The following is an 18,777-nucleotide window of genomic DNA, read 5'->3' as shown; positions in this document are numbered from 1 at the left end:
AGAGTTCACAGTTTCTCGTAGCGATACTTTTATTCGCGCGTTTGTCACCCGCAACAAATTCACCATTAAACATAGTGTTTATCTTTACATTGTCATGTCGTTGCATGACGTTTCGCAAACGATCGATTACAATGTCTTTCGCATTGAGAAATTGACGAGGTTCGATGTGTTTGGAATTTATTACCGCACCAGTCAGTATACCCCTTATGAAAAAAAATTATTGAGATCCAATAGTAACTATTGGGCTTTCAATAGTAACTATTAGATTTGAATAGTACGTTAATAGTAACTTTTAACAGTTTACTACTGACGAAGAGTACACTTTTAGCGACGTTGCTATACGATGAATAGTATACTATTGATCCAATAGTTTCATAAACTGAAACTATTGATAGAGTTACCACTGACAAATAGTATACTATTGATCAGTAGGCATACTATAGGGGGTTCGACCCTGTGGGGCAATTGACGGCGGGTACGGGGCAGGAAGCGGAACGCGTGGGGAATGCCGTAAGCGGTGGGCGAGGGGATGGCGTCGGCAGACGGGTGCCGCCCCGCCGCTGCTTTTCGGGTTAGTGATAGGGGGGGCTACGAAGGGCGCTACTCCAAATTTCCTCTCTCGCGCTTTTCAGGGGCGGCGGGGCGCGAGGGGAGCGCGACCGAGCGACGGAGGCGCTTCTCCGCGGTTTCGCGGATGGATCCCGCATCGACAACGACGACGGTGCGTCGGTAATCGATCGTCGGCCCACGACAATTGATCGTCGTCGGAGATCTTTTCCGCATCTCTCGCTTGGACTCACAACGCGGACACTTACGTGTTATCGATATTTTTACATTTTCAACTGCGCAAAGTAAAAGCGCATGCATCATGTTTAAGTAAAAGCGCACGCATCATGTTTATTTTTTATTGTAATAACTATTAAAATCGATATTGTAATAATAATTGTACAGACAAAAACAATTTCAATGTACGCGAGTTTATATTAACATTTACCGCCAAACATTGTCGTCGTCGTCGTCGTCGTCGGAGATCGTCTCTGTTTCTTCACGTGCTCTACTCGTCGCCGACACGCGCGAGACGCGTGACCGTACGTCGTCGTCGCGGTTATTTCTCAAAGTTATTCCAGGAAACGTGGCGCGGTTATCTGCTGCCATATTGAACCCGTACATCCGCCGTCGAATCGTTATCGGGCGTGCCGACGACGGGACGCTATATAAACGCGCGGAGAACGCGAATCCTCGCGCAATTAGATAGCCAGTTTTAAGTTTGCGAAAGCGCGAGAACGTTGTCAAAAAATGCAGGAAGGTCGCGATCTCATCTAACTCGCGACCGGCGTCGACTCGTTGGACGCGTATCACGAGTGGGAACGACGGTGCGACGAGCGTCTCGCGTCTCTGCGAGAGAGATGCCGTGAAAAACCTCGTCCGACGTACACCGGAACGTTGAACTCTCTTATCGCTCGAGTGGCGCGTTTGGAAGAAGCGAGAAACGCTCTGCGTCGTTTCGCGCATGTGGGCGCCGGTCACGGTGAACCGAGCAGAGGATTTTCGTGGACGGAGATTGAGGCGGCTTTCGACAGTTGCGTACTGACCGGTGCGGTGATAAATCATGTCGATCCTCGACTATTTCTCGAGGACGCGAGGGACACGGTGCTCGAACAAGTGCGCGTCAATCACGAGAGACACGCGTGCCTGAAGGTCAACACAGTTTTCAATAGCAAGTTCGTCGCGGGAGCTCAAACCGCCGTCAAAAGCGTCGCCACGAGAAATCGTCAGCTCTTTCCTACGTCCGATTTGCGAGAGTGGTACGACAGATACGTGATCGATGCCACTCTGGTGGGTCTGGATGAGTTTCAGGAACAGTGGTTGGGCATTGTCGCGTATATTGAACCTGATTGTGAACGTGAACAAGTGCAATCCCATGCACGCCGGATGTTGGGTGGAAATACCGCGATGGATAAAGCTGAAGAGAGCGGTGATCAACGTGCGTTCGAGAGACAACGCGTGTTTCGCGTGGGCGATAATCTCCGCTCTGTATCCCGTTGAAAGACACACGGACAAGTGTAGCTCGTACCCTCACTATTCGACACAATTGAATCTTGACGGAATCGAGTTTCCTATGACTCTGAGGCAAATTTCGAGGTTCGAACGACTCAACAACGTGTCCGTCAACGTTTTCACTACTTGGCGGAGGGAACGGAACGACAACGAGATCGTTCCTTTGCGGCTGACCGATGATAAGAAGGACAGTCACGTCAATTTGTTGTATTTGTCAGATTCGCAAAACAACTCGAACGGTGGTCATTTCGCGTAGATAAAGAATCTGTCGCGATTGGTGGGGTCTCAGTTAAACAGGAGCAAGAAAATGAAGTACATATGCGATCGGTAGGTATAAAAAAAGGAGTCGTGCGAATCAGATGTATGTGGAATGAAAAAAGCATACATATTTTTTCAGATGCCTACACTACTTTCACTCGAGCGAGAAATTGTCCGTTCACAGCGTCGACTGCGGAAAGATAAACGACTGCGCTATTGTTCTTCCGAACGACGACAACAAGTGGCTGTTTTTTCGCGATCACAGTAGGAAGGAGCGACTTCTCTTCGTGGTGTACGCCGATCTGGAATGCGTGTTGGAGAGAGAAGAGATATGCTGGGATAACGTCAAGAGATACGCCTATCAGCATCACAGAGCGTTCAGCGTGGGATACTACCTGTGCAGCGCGTACGACGAGATCCCACCCGCGTACAGATTTCGTCGCGGCGAGGACTGCGTGTCGTGGTTCGTCAACGAGCTCAACGTTATCGCGCATCGCGATAAGATACTCATGACAAACGTGACCAAGGCGGAGCTCACGCTGGACGAGACACGAAATTTTTGGAGCACGACGAGCTGGCACATATGCGAAAGACCGTTCGAATCGAAGGATCAACGCGTGCGCGATTACTGTCACTTGACCGGACGTTACAGAGGTCCCGCGCATCCGCGCTGCAATATAAATTATAGAGACTCGTACGTTATTCCTGTGTTTTTTCACAATTTTTCCGGTTACGACGCCCACTTTATTATCAAGGATCTGGCTAACAGCTTCGAGGGTAGCATCGATTTATTACCGCTCACCAAAGAGACGTACATATCGTTCACGAAGAATGTGAGGGAGGGCGTTAACTGGGGAAACTGCACGAAGTTGCGATTCGTGGATTCGTTCAAATTTCTCAGTACCAGTCTCGAGAAATTGGCGTCGTATCTCGATAGAAACAAGCTAAAAATCGTAAAGGCGTATTTTCGTACGAGTACGTCGACGGCTTCGATAAGTTGCTGGTGACGGAATTACCGCCGCGCAAGACCTTTTACAGATCGTTGACCGGCGAGACCGCGACCGAGAGCGATTACGAGCATGCGCGGAACGTTTGGCGTTGTTTTCGCGTGGGAAATCTCGGCGAGTACAGCGATCTGTATCTTAAAACGGACGTGCTTCTCCTGGCGGATATCTTCGAAAATTTTCGCGGCACCTGTATCGACACTTACGGAATGGATCCCGCGCATTACTACACCCTACCGGGATACACGTGGGACGCAATGCTGAAGTACACTGGGGTGCGATTCGAGTTACTCACAGATATCGACATGGTAATGTTCGTGGAGCGCGGTATACGCGGTGGTCTGAGTCAATGCTCCAACAGGTACGCGCGAGCTAACAACAAATACATGCGATCGCACGACTCTTCACAACCGTCGACGTATCTCATGTACTTTGACGTGAACAATCTGTACGGTTGGGCGATGTGCGAACCGTTGCCGTACGCGGAGTTTCATGGGTCGACGACGCGGAGAGACTCGACGTAACGTCCGTGACGTTGGACTCCGCTATCGGTTACATCTTGGAGGTCGACCTTGCGTATCCGCGGGAACTCCACGACGCTCACGCTGACCATCCGTTCTGCCCGACGCGCGATAAGCCTCCCGGAAAACGGTGCGATAAACTCCTCGCCACTCTGTGCGATAAGCCGCGCTACATGCTGAACTACCGTAATCTACAGCAATGCGTGCGATACGGATTGCGCGTCACGAGGATTCATCGCGCGCTGCGATTCGCGCAGTCTCCGTGGTTTCGCGGATACATAGAGCTCAACACGGGATTCAGAACTCGCGCTAGCAACGATTTCGAGAGAGAAATGTACAAATTAATGAACAACGCGGTATTCGGCAAGACCATGGAAAACGTGCGAGATCACGTCGACGTGCGTCTCGTGACGCGTTGGGATGGGAGATACGGCGCGGAGGCGATGATCGCTAAACCGAATTTTCACAGTCGAAGCGTCTTCGCGGAGTATCTGATTGCTGTCGAGTTGCGCAGGCTCGAGGTGAGGTTGAACAAACCCATATACGTCGGCATGTGCATTCTCGAGATATTCAAGACGCGCGTCTACGATTTTCATTACGACTACATGAAAGCCATACTAATTTAAATCTTCATTCATTATAATATAGAACGCCAGTGTTTACCAGTATCTAGATATCTAGATGATCATCCGGATAAAGAAATGGCATCATCCTTATATCTTATCTAGATGAAAAAATAGAAAATCAATAAAGAAACCTTTTCTTCGCCAGTGAATAAAATAAAAAGGAGCAGTAATAATCGACTCTGACTGGCAATATATGAATTTTATTATCTCACGACGTTTCGACCGTCACTTTCGGTCCTTATCAAGTGTTCTATCTCTCACAAACAATTCAGTCCTGGCATTGTGCCAACAATCCAAAAGTCAAGAACTAAAATTATATATAAAAAAAGAAAAAAAATAAATAAAAAGAAATAAAATATAAATTAACAATTTTAAACAACTTACAAGTTTGCGCGTCATATGTAAAAGACGTAGTATGTGTGGGAAAAGCATGTCAGCAGCCCACGGTTGACAAAGGCACACTGATCGCGATCGACGTTAAATGTTCTTTATTATTATATCGTATGCCCCGGTCAAATTATCCGTGTCTTTCTGTAGGTTGATTGTATTGTTATTTTGTTTTATGAAAAACATTTCTGCGATCTCGCGTTTTCTAACTTGTTTTTCGCTATGTAATATCTCAGTTTTATGCCATTCGAATTCGTGATCAAGAGAGGTACGATGTTTACTAACGACGGAATGGTTGCTGACATGTTTCTTGATATCTGCCCTATGCTCTTTAATGCGTGTTTCGAGATGTCTTTTGGTTTGGCCAATGTACGTGGCATCGCAATTTCCGCAATTAATTTTATAAATTAAGTTAGTCTGCTTGAAACAATCTAGTCTATCTTTCCCCCTCCTTATGACGCAATCGAGGGACTTAGGAACTGTATAAAGAACGTGAAGACCGTGATCATTGAAGATACGCAAAAGTCTCTCGCTGAGACCCTTAATGTAGGGAACAGTTATACAATTTTCCGGTATACGTCGTACAATATCATTCGTGTTAGATGTGTTATCACGGTTACTGAGTAGTTTTAGTCTATCTTTAATACATCTGTCAACTGTATGCGGGGGATAGCAATTGTTCAAAAGTATCTCTTTGATTTTATCAATGTTATTATCGTGGAACCGTTTGTCGGAAAGTAAGATCGCGTGGTCGACCAAGCTTATTATATTGTTCAGTTTATATTTTTTCGGGTGACTAGAAAAATAATTAACGTATCGACCGGAAAAGGTAGGTTTCGTGTACCAGTTAGTAATTAAGGTATCATTCTCCCTGATGACAGTCGTATTCAAGAAATTGATTGAGTTATTTTCCTCAGTTTCGTAGGTAAATTTCAACCGAGTGTGATAATTATTTAAAATCGTTAAAATTTCATCAATATTAGACTTCGGAATTATCGCGAAGACATCGTCAACATAACGACAAAAAAATCGGATCGTGAAACCTAATTGCTTCAAGCAGAAAGTCTCAAGATCATCCATGACAATGTCCGCAAGGATAGGGGAGAGAGGGGACCCCATAGGGCTACCGAACACCTGTTCATAAAATTGTCCGTCAAACTGAAAACTTGTTGAAGATAAAATGAGGTCAATCGCGTATAAAAATTGTTCTAAATTGAAATCCGTTTTACGGGAAATATATTTCCATCTATTCTTTATACCTTGCATGACTAAATCTTTCGGTATATTAGTGAATAATGCAGTGACGTCAAGAGAGACCATCAATTCGTCCGGGTTAATTTTGAAATTGTTAATCTCAGTCACAAAGGTCCAGCTATCTTTAATATGTGACTTAGGTTTCGGTATGGATTTATGAAGTATGTCATGGATGAAACGAGCTACATTGTAAAGTGGACTACCTACAGCGGAGACAATGATTCGCAAGGGAAAACCGTGTTTATGTATTTTAGGTAGACCGTAGCATCTCGGGAGATTACCATTAGTGCAGTTAAGAAACTTATAAGTACGGTCATCGACAATTCCATTGGTGTGCCATGATTTGATGAGCTCGTTAAGTTTTGTTCTAATGCGTTTAATTGGGTCCTTTTTTACTTTTTTATAAGTCATTTGATCGTCAAGTAACAAATTCATTTGGTCAATGTACGTTTTCTTGTCCATAACGACCGTTGTTTGGCCCTTGTCAGCTTTCGTAACAAAAATATCGTCATTGTCACGTAAATATTTTTTACATTTTGTGAACTCACGTAAAATGTGACTATCTAAATAATTTACGTGTCTATCCTTGCTTAAAAATTTATGTAAAGTGTTAGCAATCAAACCACGTGTTTCATCAATGGCATCATCATCCATTCTGCCACAATTAAACTCGAAATTCTTAATAACATCTAAGGTTGAACGCATGCGGTTTTCCCTTGCGAATCATTGTCTCCGCTGTAGGTAGTCCACTTTACAATGTAGCTCGTTTCATCCATGACATACTTCATAAATCCATACCGAAACCTAAGTCACATATTAAAGATAGCTGGACCTTTGTGACTGAGATTAACAATTTCAAAATTAACCCGGACGAATTGATGGTCTCTCTTGACGTCACTACATTATTCACTAATATACCGAAAGATTTAGTCATGCAAGGTATAAAGAATAGATGGAAATATATTTCCCGTAAGACGGATTTCAATTTAGAACAATTTTTATACGCGATTGACCTCATTTTATCTTCAACAAGTTTTCAGTTTGACGGACAATTTTATGAACAGGTGTTCGGTAGCCCTATGGGGTCCCCTCTCTCCCCTATCCTTGCGGACATTGTCATGGATGATCTTGAGACTTTCTGCTTGAAGCAATTAGGTTTCACGATCCGATTTTTTTGTCGTTATGTTGACGATGTCTTCGCAATAATTCCGAAGTCTAATATTGATGAAATTTTAACGATTTTAAATAATTATCACACTCGGTTGAAATTTACCTACGAAACTGAGGAAAATAACTCAATCAATTTCTTGAATACGACTGTCATCAGGGAGAATGATACCTTAATTACTAACTGGTACACGAAACCTACCTTTTCCGGTCGATACGTTAATTATTTTTCTAGTCACCCGAAAAAATATAAACTGAACAATATAATAAGCTTGGTCGACCACGCGATCTTACTTTCCGACAAACGGTTCCACGATAATAACATTGATAAAATCAAAGAGATACTTTTGAACAATTGCTATCCCCCGCATACAGTTGACAGATGTATTAAAGATAGACTAAAACTACTCAGTAACCGTGATAACACATCTAACACGAATGATATTGTACGACGTATACCGGAAAATTGTATAACTGTTCCCTACATTAAGGGTCTCAGCGAGAGACTTTTGCGTATCTTCAATGATCACGGTCTTCACGTTCTTTATACAGTTCCTAAGTCCCTCGATTGCGTCATAAGGAGGGGGAAAGATAGACTAGATTGTTTCAAGCAGACTAACTTAATTTATAAAATTAATTGCGGAAATTGCGATGCCACGTACATTGGCCAAACCAAAAGACATCTCGAAACACGCATTAAAGAGCATAGGGCAGATATCAAGAAACATGTCAGCAACCATTCCGTCGTTAGTAAACATCGTACCTCTCTTGATCACGAATTCGAATGGCATAAAACTGAGATATTACATAGCGAAAAACAAGTTAGAAAACGCGAGATCGCAGAAATGTTTTTCATAAAACAAAATAACAATACAATCAACCTACAGAAAGACACGGATAATTTGACCGGGGCATACGATATAATAATAAAGAACATTTAACGTCGATCGCGATCAGTGTGCCTTTGTCAACCGTGGGCTGCTGACATGCTTTTCCCACACATACTACGTCTTTTACATATGACGCGCAAACTTGTAAGTTGTTTAAAATTGTTAATTTATATTTTATTTCTTTTTATTTATTTTTTTTCTTTTTTTATATATAATTTTAGTTCTTGACTTTTGGATTGTTGGCACAATGCCAGGACTGAATTGTTTGTAAGAGATAGAACACTTGATAAGGACCGAAAGTGACGGTCGAAACGTCGTGAGATAATAAAATTCATATATTGCCAGTCAGAGTCGATTATTACTACTCCTTTTTAAAAAATAGAAAGTATATTCATCTTCATCTTAGATGAAAAATCACGTCATCTTATCTAAAAATTATTTAAGATAGTAGGATTTCCATTCTTTCTGCTATTTCTTTACCGCCGTCTAAATTAAATTAGATTCCAGAGCGTTATATGTACCTAAAAAGTTGTGTAAAAACCTATTTTTGAAAGAAGTAGATTATTTATACTGCAAGAATGTCATTACACTCGAAAACAGATCAGATTTCTTTCTTTCCGCTACTACTAGAAGTTGATATTTAAAAAAAGAGAATAATAAGCAAACAGTTATTAGTGGCATCGAAGCACTTTCGTATTTAGAATCTAAATCGAAGAAACCCCAATCTCTTATGAATTTTCCAAATGTTAAAAATATTTTTCTTAAATATAATCCCTGCCATCGTCGCGTCAGTCCCAGTAGAGCGCCTTTTTAGTTTAGCCGCTGCATCGCGAAAGGTGCAAGATAATGTACACGGACATCGACAGTCTCATATATCTTCTCGAGTGCGACGACGCGTACGAGGATATGAAACACGACATCACAAGATTCGACACGAGCGGCTACCCCGAGAACAACGCGTACCGCATACCGCGCGTCAACAACAAGATACCCGGTTTGATGAAGGACGAGAACGACGGCGCGGTGATGACGGAATTCGTTAAACTAAGGTCGAAGATGTACGCCTTGAGGGTCGAGGGAAAGAGTGACACGAAGAAAATAAAGGGCGTCGAGAAACGTGGTCGCGAGAACGATAACGTTCGACGATTACATGCTTTGTCTGAACGACGCGATAGAGCAGTCTAGGCGTCAGTCGTGTATTTGATCGACGTTACAGAAGGTGCACACCGTGTCCGAGTTGAAGCTCGCTCTCAGCCCGTACGACGACAAGCGATACGTCGTTTCCGACTCGTACGACACTCTACCGTGGGGGCATTACAAGATACCGTCGTGAGGAGGACCTTTTTTTCTTATCAACGTTATATTTTTTTTAGCAATAAAGTATACAATGGATTTTATGGGTTAGATTTATATGCGCGATCGTGGGAAGGCAGGAATGTTTAAACTGTTTAGTTCTACAAACATTGATTTTATATAGAAAAAATAGCACTGTACAGACCTATGTAAACCTGGCACCCGACTTCCAAAAAATTAATTTTTTTTACGGAAAACGTTAGAATTTCGTTTGTAGTTGTTTGTAGTAACAAAAATTTCGTTTGTAGTTCAATACATTAAAAATTATAAACATTTAAAAAATGACTCGCACCCCACTTTGAGATATCTCAAATCCGCTTGCGCCATCTTTTTCAGAATCGTTTGTAGTTGTTTGTAGTGCTTTTCTTTTCGTTTGTAGTTGCACCGTTCAAAAGTTATTATATTTTTGCAATAAACAAATAGTGTAATTTTACCAATTTTGGAGATATCTCAATTCGCTTGCGCCATCTTCAGAATCGTTTGTAGTTGTTTGTAGTGCTTTTCTTTTCGTCTGTAGTTGCACCGTTCAAAAGTTATTATATTTTTGCAATAAACAAAAAACTGTAACTATGCCAATTTTGGAGATATCTCAAATCCGCTTGCGCCATCTTCTTCAGAATCGTTTGTAGTTGTTTGTAGTGCTTTTCTTTTCGTTTGTAGTTGCACCGTTCAAAAGTTATTATATTTTTACAATAAACAAAAAAGTGCAACTTTGCCAATTTTGGGGATATTTCAAATCCGCTTGCTTTATCTTCTTCAGATTCGTTTGTAGTTGTTTGTAGTGCTTTTCTTTTCGTTTGTAGTTGCACCATTCAAAAGTTATTATATTTATGCAATAAACGAAAAGTGTAACTTTGCCAATTTTTTTCATCGTCATTTATCTCTAAAACCTTAAAGTTTTATTGTTTTCATATTCGACATTTTCTAAACTACAGTCACCATTGTTGCATGTATTAATGTTATCATCGAGATCATCATTACAGCTATTGGGAATACTGGGAGCATCATGGGATTTTTCTTTCTCGATAGATGCTTGATTGCTACGATCGGATTTAATTTTATGTTGTGACGAAAGATTATTAGGTGCATTTAACAACTTCATCGTCTTAGCCAATGACCCAAAATGCGAGATAATCAATTTATCAATTTGATTTATAACGTTTAAATATTGAATCTTTTACTTCCCTAGAATATTCCTGACTGCGAGCGGAAATAACCACTCAATTTTTATCTGTTGCTGATAAAACGGCGGTCCATAATAAGAAATGTTTAGATAATTTTAGAAGACATTTTTCAAAATCGGGACAATAATATAGATTTAGTCGAGTTTTACTATATTCTTTTCCAATGTTTTGTAAAAATATGGCAATTTCACTATGAGGTGTCATTTGTATTATAAGGTGCTATATTATATATCTTGTTGATTGAAAGTTATATATTTTTGTGTCTATTTTTATGATTTCTAGGAATCTTCATTGCGCACTGAAATAATGGTTATTATTGCCCTCTTCATCTTTTAAATTAGAAGAGGACACAGTCAACACATCTGTACATAGACCAGCGAAATCTTTAATAGTGGTATACTTCGACAAGACAGATATATCGTACAAAAAAATTTTTAACGCTAGCTAATATGTGTAAAACATAACCATCGGTATACAAATTTTATTAAATACGCAATATTAATACGAATGATACACATAGCTTTTAATTTTTCAAAGTCTGAGAGCATATTTATACAATCGTTCATGTAAGTCTTTAAGTTAGTATTATTTAATGAAAGAGAAACAGCATTAAGAAGTGCCAGTAAAAAGGCCGTCTCTACTTGCTTAGGACACGGCACATCTAAATGCAGCCACTCCCTCATCCAATATAACAGCATATTTGCATCGTGTTTCTTAGATATCATTTGAAAAACAAGTAATATCTTCCCATTTAGTGATGTTACTGCTTGATACAAGAATATGGGACTTTTGGAAACATTTGGTTTTGAAAAAAGTTTTATCAATGATCCGGTTGCATCAATACTGTTGCTATCTGTATTATCGTTTTTCATAAGTTCTTTAAATAGAAATATTTGTTCCGGGCTTCAACACATATATCATAAAACTTATCAATGACTATTTGTTAAATACAGCCTGCAAATTCTAAACTATATTCAATTTTTATAAGGGAAGAAATTGGATCTTTTTATTTTGATACTCCTAATTCTTCATTTCAATAATATAATTATTTTGCTTTACGCAGAACATCTTTGGAATATAAATTTGCAGGCTCCATATCACCGAACTCTATTAATTCATTAGACTTATCTCTATACCACGTGTACGTTGATTTTTTAAGTACTTTTTTCATGACATTCTTTCTCTTATTTCTTCGTAATTGTCGTTTCTTCACGTGCATAACATCCCGCGTGTCACATGTAGAAATTTTTAAGTATATACCTTCGGAAGTCGGTTCTTCAGTACTATAAATATTAATATCTGTATAACACTTTGAACATTTTCCTTTAATTTGTAGAAAAATGTCGCCAGAAGTACGATTTACTTTTGCAACCACATGGAAGTTTTGATTGACTCCATATAGTTTCAAATGATTTCAAATGAAAAGAATTTTCGGCCAAAAAGTTTAGCTTTTTTAGAGCTTCGTAAACTTTAGATACGCTTTTTGCTTTGCGAGGCATTCTTATTTCCGATTTGGAATCGTTATGCAGGATGTGACTTTCGATTGTTTGTTGCCAACCGTGCTCTCGACGCGAAGAAGAGTGGAGTCCATCACTCGCGCGCCCTTCACCCAATGTCACCAGATTGCAACCGGACGCAATTTGGCAATACTGCTTTCACCGCATTAGAGCATACCACCTCCACCGGCGCCACGTAGATGACAGCGGAGTGCGGATGACTGAGGATATAAATTGAAAGCGCGGATAAAAAGAAAGGATCTGTTATATGCGTTCTCTCCGCGTTGAGAGCACGGTCAGCAACAAACAATTGAAAGTCACATCCTGCGTAGCGATTTGTAATCTGAAATAAAAATGCCTCGCAAAGCAAAGAAAAGCGTATCTGAAGTTTACGAAGCTTTAAAAGAGCTAAACTTCATATATGAAAATTCTTTTCGTCCTTTTAATGATCCCATCTGGCAAACGGCATCAGATTTGTTAGATGGGGTAATGAATAAATGTTACGTGTATATGTATATCACGCAAAATAGAAACGGTATACGAGATATGTTATATGGAAAGGATATTTGCCCGTCGAGCGTAACACTTCTAAAAATAATTCTGATCCAAGTATTCATTCAAATTGGTCTATGGATGAATCAAAGAATATTCTACCTCCGTTACGCGCAAAAGTACATATGTTAAAATGCGAATGGGATAAAGTCGATCCATGCATAGCATCATATAAAAATCGCGCGTCTGATATCATTTACGACCATATATGGAGCCAATTAAAACTTCCATGTGCTTTCCATTTTAAGAATGCAAAAATAAATCGTACTCCTGGCGACATTTTTCTAAAAATTATAGGAAAATGTTCAGAGTGTTATACAGAAATTAATATTTATAGTACCGAGGAACCGACTTCCGAAGGTATACACTTACTAATTTCTACGTATGACACGCGAGACGTTATTCACGTAAAGAAATGACAATTACGAGGGAATAAGAGAAAGAGTGTCGCGAAAGAAGTACGTGAAAAATCAACGTACACGTGGCGTAGAGACAAGGCCAATGAATTAATGGAGTTCGGTGATATGGAGCCTGCAAATTTATATTCCGAAGATGTTCTGCGTAAAGCAAAACAATTATATCGAGATAAAGAATTGGGAGTATTAAAAGAAAAAGATCCAATCTCATCTTTGATAAAAATTAAATACGATTTAGAATTTGCAGGTTGTATTCAGCAAATAGGCACCGATAAGTTTTATGCCATGTACTGGTGCCCGGAACAAATATTTCTATTTAAAAAATTCATGAAAAACGATGCTACAGGTAGTCAGTATTGACGCAACTGGATCATTAGTAAAATCTCTTTCGAAACCGGATGGATCCAAAAGTAGCATATTCTTGTACCAAGCAGTAACATCGCTAAATGGAAAGATATTACCTGTTTTTCAAATGATATCTGAAAAACAAGATGCAAACATGTTGTCATATTGGATGAGGGAGTGGCTGCGTTCAGGTGTGCCGTGTCCTAAGCAAGTAGTGATGGACTTTTCACTGGCACTTCTTAATGCTGTTTCACTTTCATTCAATAACACCGACTTGCAAATTTACATGAACGATTGCATGAATAGGCTGTCACGCTCCGAAAAATTGAAAGCTATGTGTATCATTCGTATTAATATTGCACATTTAATAAAATTAGTTTGTCGATGGCCTTATTTTACACATACACCAGCTAGCGTGAAAGACTTTCTTGTACGATGTATCGGTGTCTTGTCAAAGTGTACTACTATTAGCGATTTCGATACTCTATGTACAGATGTGCTGACTGTGTCCTTTTCTAATTTAGAAGATATAGAGGACAATAACAACCATTACTTCAGTGCACAACAAAGGCTCTTTAAAGTTATAAAAACAGACAGACAAATATATAACGTTACGGAATGTGATTTATTCGTTACGTTTACAGATACCGATAGTGTTACAATAGTGACATAGATATGACACCCCATAATGAAATTGCCATATTTTTACAAAATATTGAAAATAAACAAAAGTCGTTTTAGTTCGACTTAACTGGCGAAATTAATATATTAGGGTAGACCGGGGCACGTTGTTACACATTTTTTTCAATATTTTTTGTATTTTTTACATTCAATATTTGAGAGTACTGTGATATGCCAAAATTTCGAGTGAACCCTCAGCTTCAATTGGACAGTATCGAATTTTGTGTGATTGTTACTTTACAGTTGTTACATAACAATAAATAACGACAGGTCGCTTGTGACAACGTGCCCCGTGACCGGGGCACGTTGTCACATCAAATGTAATTGCATGCAAAATGTTATCCAAACTGTATTCAACGTAAATATCAATAAATTATAGTGCGCTGCAATGTAAAAAAGTAAAATCCTTCACAGAAACATTTATTTTATTTCAAAAAAGTACAAAAAGCACGAAGTTTTCGTCTTAATCTAAATACAAGCATTCCACTCGAATGCGCAACTTATTGATCGTTAACATCAAGACGAATTACTTCTAGATCGACTACTGCGGCTCTCGCAGTTTTCCGTTTGTAGGAGCGCACCATATCCCAATTGCACCTATGACATTAAAATTCGTGACAACGTGCCCCGAGGGCATTTTTTTACTCCAAACAGCCTCATGGCCGACACGTTTGAGATATTCATAAGGTAAGGTATTGCACGCGGTAGGTAAAAGTACATACTTTAAGATAATATAAAGGTTTATTCTGAAAAACATAAGCTTCATGTCCAGTACGTTGAATATTAGACAATAAAATTTTACTTACGGTCGCAAAAAACTTTCAAGTTGATTTTACGTCAACACGGCTGGAGCAATCTCAACACTGTAAACACACCAAAGATGGGCATACACTAACACGTTTTGGGAATGACGGGTGCTGCCCTCTGGTTATTAGTTTTTTAAATAAAGCCGATGTGACAACGTGCCCCGTGTGACAACGTGTCCCGGTCTACCCTATTCATAAATTGCACAACGTTTCGGCCGAGTTCCGGCCCTTTTCAAGTGAGCTGCACGCAATCCATCCGCCAAAACCGCATATAGAAATCAATTACGTCGCTGACGTCTTGCCCTGACTACATCATGCCAACGCAGAGCTAAAAAAAGTCAACGGTTTACAAAAATAATAATCTCGCGATAGTCAAAAAGATAAAATTCATTACGTTAAAATTAGATCAAAATAAAACTAATTAAAAAGGCTTACATATCTTGTGCGTCTCGGGACAAAATATGAGAACAGTGTCGCGTGAAAATAGAAACGTCGCAAGCCATATCTACGAACACGTACGAACCGTGTAACAGTCGAAGTCATACTGAAATTATCTACACAATCAACGAATGACAAGCTGTGTTCAAATGTAAAACGAACAGAACCGAAACAAAAAGTGCAGACTAAGTGATACCGATAACACGGTTGTAGATAGCTGGCAGATTTTCCGTGTCTTTTTGGAGATTAATTGTGCAGTCATACTTTTTGATGAAGAACATCTCCGAGATTTCTCTTTTTTTAAATTGTTCCTCCTTATATAAAATCTTCGGTTGACGCCAATTAAAATCATGATTGTGTGTAAGACGGTGCTTACTAACAACAGAATGATTATCGGCATTTTTCCTAATATCGCCTAAATGTTCCTTAATGCGCGTTTCGAGGTGCCTTTTTGTTTGGTCAATGTATCTAGCATTACAATCTGCACAGTCAATTTTGTATACAGCTCAGTCTGCCTAAGATTCGGTAGCTTATCTTTTCCTTTCTTAATAACGCAATCTAGTTTCTTCGGGATGGTGTAAAGCACCCTAAAATTGGCGTCACGCATTGTACGGCTGACATTACCACTGAGACCTTTAACATAAGATATAGTGATAAATTTACGAGGATCTCGGGCCACACTGTCGCTGGCAGATTCATTACAATTACACAGCCCCACAAAAATAAATAAATTTTCTGTCCGGCGGACCGGACTAGTCAATTCTTACGTATTTTGGGTCGCTGAATCCGAATCCGAGGTCAGAATTCAAAAGTTGGTTCGTTTTTTTTTCTAATTTCAAAAAACTTACTTTTTTAGTACATTTTGAGCCGTAATGAAAAAGCGCGAGCTAGTTTCGAAATTGTGACCGTGGATTCGGATTCAAAAGCTTGAATTACATAACAATTGACTAGATTTTTAAATAAAAAATGGCAGATCCAATATGGCGGACCCAATATGGCGGATGGTTTTTCAAATTGATCCGATTCGCTTTAAACTTGGTACTCGGGGGTTTTTGTGGTCGCTGAGTACGAATCTGATGTCAGTTTTCCAAAATTCAAAATGGCAGATCCAGTATACTCGATGAGTTTTTAAAAATTGACCAGATTCGCCTAAAATTTGTTACTCGAGGGTTTTTGGGGTCGCTGAATACGAATCTGACGTCAGATCATAACATAATCACACTGAAAATGCAGTTTTTCCCACATGACTCTGAGAAAGTACAAATCTTATATATTTGACGTCCAAGACCACAATAGCTATAGTCAAAGTAGATCCATGACTTGATCCTTCTGCAACCAGGGTACCTCCACGTGGTGATGGTGGGCAACGGATTTATTCCGGCGTTATAGATACGTATCTAACCCAGGAATTTCGCCTTCTTAGGGTTTTCAACCTAATATCTGCGACTGGTCTGATTACGTCACTCACACAGTCGTAAATCTCACTAATGCAGTCCCATGTAGCCCTTCGCATCCTCTAACCACAAGTAAGTTCGTTATGGAGAGTTCGGTTATAAAAAGATACGACTGTTACAGAAGAATTACTCCTTTTTTTTATGGTATCTTACTCTTTTAGTTTCAAAAGATCTGCGCAATGGCTGTCTTTTAGGTTTCCTCTGTTCCACAGGAATATCTCGTTTGAGATTCCAACAGAAATCAGCCATCATGTTCACATTCCACCTGCCTTGATATCGATGCTCAATTGTTTTAATGTCCTGATGGAATCTTTCTCCCTGTTCCTAGCTAAAATCACCTAAATTTTCTGGGAAGTAGTCTATATGAGAATCAAAAAAATGCAGTTTTAGATTCATTAAGCAGCCTTGTTTTCTATAGTCTTCTACCATTTTCGCAACTCTTTGTTCGTAATCTGGACTTTTGTGATTTCCAAGAAAATTTTTTACTACATCCTTGAAACTTAGCCATGCTGCTTTTTCATCATTTTTCATTTTGGTAACAAAAGTCTCGTCTTTTAACATCTTGCGTATCTGAGGTCCATCAAAAATTCCTTCTTTCAATTTCGCTTCAGTGACATTAATAAATTTTTCTTCTAGATACAAGTAGCACTTACCTTTTTTATCTAGAGATTTCATCCATTGTTTCATGAGACCTAATTTGAGGTGAAGAGGTGGAAGAAGGACTTTTGAAGACTCAACTAGTGGTTGATTTATAACGTTCTTAGACCCAGGTTGCAAAGATGTCCTTTTCGGCCATTCTTTCTTTTTGTAATGACTATTTCGGTCTCTACTATCCCATTCGCATAGGAAGCACGGGTATTTCGTGTAACCGGATTGTTGACCCAATAATATAGTGATGATTTTCAGATTCCCGCAAATTTGCCACTCATGTTCTGTGTACTTAATTCTTTCTAGAACTATTTTGAGAGTTGCGTAAGTTTCTTTCATCTTCACCGAGTGCGCTATAGGAATGGAGGCATATACATTAGTATTATGCAACAACACTGCTTTCAAGCTTGCCTTAGAAAAGTCGATAAAGAGTCTCCACTCATCATCCTTGTAACACCCAAGTTTAAGTATATTCATTAATCCATTAACGTCGTGACAATAGACTAATGAATGCTGTTTTTCTTGAGAAAAATATTCTCGATATTCTACTTCCCGTTCTCGATAGTAGGAGGCTTTAACTGCTTTTGCTGCTGCAGTATTGTGTTTCAACCATGACGCCAAATATTTTGCCCCGTCCTTGGGTAAACCCAAATCTCGAACGAGATCATTTACTTTTTCTTGTGTTATGTTTCCTAACTTTTTTGGACAATATTCATCATTACTTGAGTTAGTTTCACTATTACACTTACTTCCTATTTCACTCTCACATTGTTCATCCGAACTTTCATCAACTTCCATTACATTTCCATCAGAGGTGATCCTTGCATCCATGTCTCGATCATTAACCTCATCGGATATAGACATGTATATCGGTTTCGTTAAACTCGAAACGTTAGCGTAGCAGAATGTCGACTTTTTTTGGGTTATTCCATGCAAATTTGTCATACAAAAATAGCAATCTTCACGGGTCAGAGGTTTCTTCCATATTGAAGGTACTGTCATCTTTAGTTTTGTTCTGTCATTTTGAGACCTTCGCAACATTAAATGACAAGAGCTACATATTTTCTGAGGAACCCTAATCACATCCTTCGTTCGCAATTTCAGAACCGAAGTATTGTAAATAAAGTTCTCTTACACTCTGATTTATGTTTCTCCGGTTATTTGGTACCTCATATAGGCTACACACATAGCAAAAGACATCTTTGCTCTTATCACAGTTATGATATGATTCTTTGGCTA

At 39.5% G+C, this 18,777-nt stretch overlaps 1 protein-coding gene across 1 annotated transcript; it reads left to right on the top strand.

Annotated features, from left to right (window-relative positions):
- The first annotated feature begins 1,846 nt into the window (after positions 1-1,846).
- LOC139785193 (uncharacterized) lies at positions 1,847-3,844 on the top strand. Its single transcript, XM_071724353.1, has 3 exons — positions 1,847-2,310; positions 2,456-3,149; positions 3,254-3,844. Exons 1-3 carry the CDS (start codon positions 1,847-1,849, stop codon positions 3,842-3,844), a joined length of 1,749 nt encoding a protein of 582 aa, XP_071580454.1.
- The last annotated feature ends 14,933 nt before the right edge of the window (positions 3,845-18,777 follow it).

This window comes from Temnothorax nylanderi, unplaced genomic scaffold (assembly GCF_030848795.1).
Source record: "Temnothorax nylanderi isolate EJ_2023f unplaced genomic scaffold, tnyl_v1.0 TNYL_tig0753_pilon, whole genome shotgun sequence".
Lineage (NCBI taxonomy): Eukaryota > Metazoa > Arthropoda > Insecta > Hymenoptera > Formicidae > Temnothorax > Temnothorax nylanderi.
The sequence above is the reverse complement of the archived record's forward strand: the minus strand, read 5'-3'. Positions and strand labels throughout refer to the sequence as shown.

What these genes read in the sequence shown, in the direction of transcription:
- LOC139785193 (XM_071724353.1), top strand. Translation starts at nt 1,847, where the DNA reads ATGAGTTTCAGGAACAGTGGTTGGGCATTGTCGCGTATATTGAACCTG. An exon ending in TCGAACGGTGGTCATTTCGC is followed by an intron (nt 2,311 to 2,455) that starts GTAGATAAAGAA and finishes ATATTTTTTCAG; the next exon opens with ATGCCTACACTACTTTCACT. An exon ending in ACATATCGTTCACGAAGAAT is followed by an intron (nt 3,150 to 3,253) that starts GTGAGGGAGGGC and finishes GTATCTCGATAG; the next exon opens with AAACAAGCTAAAAATCGTAA.